The 6,000-nt window shown below is 36.8% G+C and overlaps 1 protein-coding gene across 2 annotated transcripts in view; it reads left to right on the top strand.

Moving 5' to 3' along the window:
- The first annotated feature begins 1,155 nt into the window (after window positions 1–1,155).
- Window positions 1,156–6,000, top strand: part of trmt44 (tRNA methyltransferase 44 homolog) — a 46,670-nt gene continuing 41,825 nt past the window's right edge. For both annotated transcript variants that reach the window (XM_028792561.2, XM_028792560.2), the window contains exon 1: window positions 1,156–1,577. In XM_028792561.2, coding sequence (XP_028648394.2) covers window positions 1,172–1,577 — 406 coding nt within the window. In that variant the 5' untranslated portion in view covers window positions 1,156–1,171. The remainder of the gene's footprint in view (window positions 1,578–6,000) is intronic.

The raw sequence follows: 6,000 nt of genomic DNA, 5'->3' as shown, positions 1-6,000 counted from the left end.
TTTGAGGTTTTTAAAACTCGGCATAAGAACCACTTCTTCTCTTTTGCCTTTGACTGAGTTGTGGGGGATGGTTTTAAAATGGTTGTTTTTATTGATCTGCTTCTGTATGATTTTTTGTACTGCGTTTATTTTAACACTCCTTTTTACAGCACTTTGGCACAACATCTGATGTTTAAATGTGTTTTTATAAATAAATATGACTGACTAATAATTATACACTGTAGTTGAGGCACTGAATTGAAATCCTGTGGTACAGGGTATATGTATTGTTCAGTTTTTCTGTTAACTACTAACACATGGACCTCCGGTCCTCAAAGAAAGGTGATTAATATGCCTCTCATGAAACACAGCACCCCAGGTCACTCTGCCAAGACTGTTGCATTGTCCTTCACTGTCATCCATTGTTACCGCCACTCTTTGTGCATGTGAAGGAACTAAAGCTTAATCACATGGTGAATGAAGCCTGCACCTCCTATTCTTTGGTTGTGTATGACTTTCTCTTGCACTCAGAGTGTATGCGTGGCATTTGTGATGCAAACAATCAATCGATTTGTATAATGTGCTTCATTGGCACCAGAGCTTGCCACATTTCTTTTCCTGTTAGCCTTAGTGTGCAAACTGCGCTGCAGCTTGCCATGATGATGACCCAAAACCCAATTTCATGGCTGAGGTGACCAATTCGTATGCAACATTACACATATCACAACATAAACTCTCAGCTGAGACCAAGATCAAGGTTCAAGGCCCAATGGTTTGCAAATGTGTGCATGGCAGATAATTTACCTTTCATTTTATATATGTATATGGAACTATGATGCAAGGTAACTTGCAATGACACAAATGGCGTTGTTTCTCCATAAACTCCATTATGTTCACAGTTTCCTCAAGTTATAAACAGTATTTCAAACAAACAATTTCATTTAATAAAAATGCACCATTCCCATTGATATTTTCCCAAATGTGGCTGCACGCTTTTAAATAACGTGTACCAAAAATAACCTACACTGAACGAACCACTTAAGTGCCACTGTGATAGCCTATACATTCAGCTAATATGCAGCATCTTCAAGGTGCATGCTGTAAATTAAGATCAAATATCTGGTTTCTGAAATGCAGTTTGCAGCACTCAGTTTTTTGTTTGTTTTTTTTAAAAGTCGCTGAAGACGTCATCATGATGCGACCCGTGTTTGTGATGCGGCGTATGGAAGCATGGGAACAATTGAAGGAAATGGCTAAAGTTGCAGAAGAAACCTTTCGAGATCACAGTCACGTCTTACCTGATGGGTTTTGGTCCGCTGTGGATGTATGGATTAATAAACCTCACGTTATAAATAAGAGATTATGCGGCGTGCAAATAGAAGAGAGCGGAGAAGTTCCCGACTTCGAGCTCGAGGACAGACTGACCGATTTATGTTACGGTGAACCTCCAAATATTAATGAAGTGGTAAACTTTTTGAAATACAATGACGGAGAGAACATGTTGCATCGTCATGAAAACAAAATGGTTATCGTACGCTCTCTAATCCCCAAAGTAAACAACACAGAGGTTTTATGTAACAAGGAAATTATTGTAAAAGGTATGTCAGTATTTAGTACTATTGCATTTAATGAGGACTTTGATAAGTCGATCAAATAAAGCGCGACATAAACCCTGTTGGTGTTTTTGAGTAAATGTTGAATATTTTGGCATCCTCTTAATTTGAAAGTAATATTTTGCAAAACAAGTAAGCGCTATTCAAACACCAAAACGTCAATACAGTTTTTATGACGTAAACTGATTTAATAATACACGTTCCGTAGTAATGGCTTTACAGTAACATGAGTCTGCGTAGGTGAGTGTGCGCTGTGTTGTTCCATCAAGTTTGTACGCTCAGGCTTTCAACAGTATACACTCAGTACAGGTGCAGGTCATAAAATTAGAATATCATGACAAAGTTGATTTATTTCAGTAATTCTATTCAAAAAGTGAAACTTGTATATTAGATTCATTCATTACACACAGACTGATGTATTTCAAATGTTTATTTCTTTTAATGTTGATGATTATGACTGACAACTAATGAAAGTCCCTAATTCAGTATCTCGGAAAATTAGAATATCAATTAAGACCAATGCAAAAAAAAGGATTTTTAGTAATGTTGGCCAACTGAAAGGTATGAACATGAAAAGTATGAGCATGTACAGCACTCAATATTTAGTTGGGGCTCCTTTGGCCTGGATTACTACAGCAATGCGGCGTGGCATGGAATCGATCAGTCTGTGGCACTGCTCAGGTGTTATGAGAGCCCATGTTGCTCTGATAGTGGCCTTCAGCTCTTCTGAATTGTTGGGCCTGGCGTATTGCATCTTTCTCTTCACAATACCCCATAGATTTTCTATGGGGTTAAGGTCAGGCGAGTTTGCTGGCCAATCAAGAACAGGGATACCATGGTCCTTAAACCAGGTACTGGTAGCTTTGGCACTGTGTGCAGGTGCCAGGTCCTGTTGGAAAATGAAATCTGCATCTCCATAAAGTTCGTCAGCAGAAGGAAGCATGAAGTGCTCTAAAACTTCCTGGTAGACGGCTGCGTTGACCTTGGACCTCAGAAACACAATGGACCATCACCAGCAGATGACATGGCACCCCAAACCATCATTGACTGTGGAAACTTTACACTGGACCTCACGCAACGTTGATTCTGTGCCTCTCCTCTCTTCCTCCAGACTCTGGGACCTTGATTTCCAAAGGAAATGCAAAATTTACTTTCATCAGAGACCATTTAAAGGCTTTTGCAGGTGTTTTGAGTTAATTAGCTGATTAGAGTGTGGCACCAGGTGTCTTCAATAGTGAACCTTTTCACAATATTCTAATTTTCCGAGATACTGAATTTGGGACTTTCATTAGTTGTCAGTTATAATCATCGAAATTAAAAGAAATAAACATTTGAAATACATCAGTCTGTGTGTAATGAATGAATCTAATATACAAGTTTCACTTTTTGAATGGAATTACTGAAATAAATCAACTTTGTCATGATATTCTAATTTAAGACCAGCACCTGTATATGTGTTCCAGAAGACACAGGGTTGCCAGATTAGAAAATTAGAAATATGGGACACTCTTAAAATCTCTCTCTATATTGCTGTATACAGTATATAAATTTATACATGCCCCCTACACACCCAGACCAATATATTATATAAAAGTAGAGACATAAGTTAAAAACATAAAGCAAGGATTTTATTGGGTTATGAGAAAAACAAAAGTAAAATCATTTGAAAATTATTTAATACAAGCTAAAAAAAATTCTGTAATTAAAAGTGAAATCATTTGAAAATATTTATTTAATACAGACAACAGAGAAATATTTTTATAATTTAATACAGAAAAGTGGGCTGTGGTATGTAGTAACAACATTGTTGCAATGCTGATACAAAACTGCACAGCAGAGGTTGGAGAGCAAAATGGTAACAGTGTTGCTGTCCTCAGCCAACCATAGCAACAGAACAAGTTGTAAACAGGCAGCAAACATTAGTTTCCTCGTTACATTTGGATTATTTTCATCAAGAGAATCTGAGAAAAGAAAGTATAATTATTTATAAAGTTACAACTAAGTACCGTAAGAAGGTACTAAAAATATATTTTTATTACAAAATTTGAAAATGAACTAAATACAGGATATTTGGGTTTCCCTGAAAGGTCAGTACGGGACAGGGGACAAAATTATCAAATAATGGAACATGTCCCATATATAAGGGATGTCTGGCAACCCTAAGAAGACAGAATATATACAGTATTCCTTTACTGTTGCAAAAACAGTGAATCAAAAGTATCGAATTGTGTATTCCAGTGAAAATAGGAAAGACGAAATCTATTGTAAGCAACGTGCATAATTTTTCTGAACCCATTTTGTCTTTTTCATGGAGCCAGTAGTAATGCAGGCAGCATAAAATACAAGGTATGGACTGGTTTCAATATAGGGCCCAAGGAAACATATGCCACACACGCAAATTAGTTAATTGGCATCAAAATCTAATTTGCGTGTCTTTTAAAGGGGAGGGGTAGACTAGTGGGATCCTTATAGACATCAAATATACAGTGTGATACAGCAGTATAAATCACTATACTGCCTTTCTCCCTACAACATAAAAGTGAATGTAAAATGGTCAACGTGTGTTTCATTAGAGTGTCACAGAAACCTGCAGTCAATTGCAGGACCTGAGTAAAGCAGGAACTACATGCTAAGCTTCTAGAGACTGTACTCAAATAACATGCACTTTACCTATTGCCATTCATAATGAGACATTTTTTATTTTGCAAATTAACCTAAAATTCTCATCTTTGGGATGTTATAAAAGACTCTTGATACACGAAGAATATGCAGAATCCACACAGCTATGCCACTGAGCTGGGAGGTGCTTTTAATTTTGTTTGAATTACAACTTCCTTAAATGTTAGCCCATGTGGTAGGTGATATAGAATGCCATTTCTCTGTTTGAATGAGATGTATCAAGCAGGCACTGGTGCATAAAGGTGATCGTAATTTATTTTTGTTTTCTTATTTATTTATTTTTAAGAAGTCAATTTCTCATAAGATATACACAGAAATAGTGATTTAGGTCCTGTTTGGTAATTTATGAACAAGGTTGTTATTTTTTATTTCATTGAAATATTTCATGTATATATTTTCAGTTTAATATTTGTGCATAATGTAGTTTATTTCCATTTTTAATGGCAAACAAATACATAGTTTTTTTTTCCATAATGGGTGCATTTGTATTATTTGTTTTCGTTTGAAATCTCTAACGAGTTAGAATAGTACTCTTTCTCTTATGTGTATTGTTCTTATATGTATTAGCAGGTAAACAGTTGCTCCAATAGGAGTGAATGCTCATCTCCAAATTCTCTGAGTTTAAGTGCTCCATCAACCTATTGATGTGGTATACAGAGATAAATTTTGTATCCACTTAAAAGTGAAACTTTGGCAGTTTTTAACTGGATAAATGCCTAACCTTTGAAATAAAACTTATCTTGGGTACTGAGTGAAAACCTTGTGCACATTGAATACTGTGTTTTAGATGGAAAAATGTGAACTTCAAGTATAACAATAAGTAAACAAATGATAGATAGATACTTTATTAATCCCAAGGGGAAATTCATATACTACAGCAACAGCATACTGATAAGGAAACAATATTAAATTAAAGAGTGATAAAAAATACAGGTAAAACAGACAATAACTTTGTATAATGTTAACGTTTAACCCCGCCACTGAGGAACGATCTCCTCAGTCTGTCAGTGGAGCATGACATTGACAGCAGTCTGTCGCTGAAGCTGCTCCTCTGTCTGGAGATGACACTGTTTAGTGGATGCAGTGGATTCTCCATGATTGACAAGAGCCTGTTCAGTGCCCGTCACTCTGCCACAGATGTCAAACTGTCCAGCTCCATGCCTACAATAGAGCTTGCCTTCCTCACCAGTTTGTCCAGGCGTGAGGCGTCCTCCTTCTTTATGCTGCCTCCCCAGCACACCACTGCGTAGAATAGGGCAGGGGTAGGCAACGTCGGTCCTGGAGTGCCACAGTATGTGCAGGTTTTTGTTCCAACCCAGTTACTTAACGAGAACTCAATTATTGCTGATGAAGCACATATTGCTTAAGTGACATTTTAATGCTTCATTTTAGTGGTCTCGCTTGTTAAGGTTCTCCAACCTTAATTGCTTATTTCAATCTTAAACTGCTGCATTCAGTGTTTTAATTGCTCCTTATTAGCAATAAGATGTAAAACAGGAGTAGGCAATGTCGGTCCTGGTGAGCCGCAGTGGCTACAGGTTTTCATTCAACCCAATTGCTTAATTAGAAACCAATCATTGCCAATCTCAGACCTTATTTAATTTTATGGCTTGTTAGTCTGTGCAATGTAAGGCTTTTATATCGTAGATTTTTTTCCTTTCCAAGGATATCATCCAAATGATTTGAAGCCTAAAACAGATCATTTTCAGTCTGTCACATTTTTCTATTA

The sequence above is a fragment of the Erpetoichthys calabaricus genome, chromosome 5 (assembly GCF_900747795.2).
Source record: "Erpetoichthys calabaricus chromosome 5, fErpCal1.3, whole genome shotgun sequence".
NCBI classification, from domain to species: Eukaryota; Metazoa; Chordata; class Cladistia; order Polypteriformes; family Polypteridae; genus Erpetoichthys; species Erpetoichthys calabaricus.
This window is presented reverse-complemented; position numbering and strand designations above follow the sequence as displayed.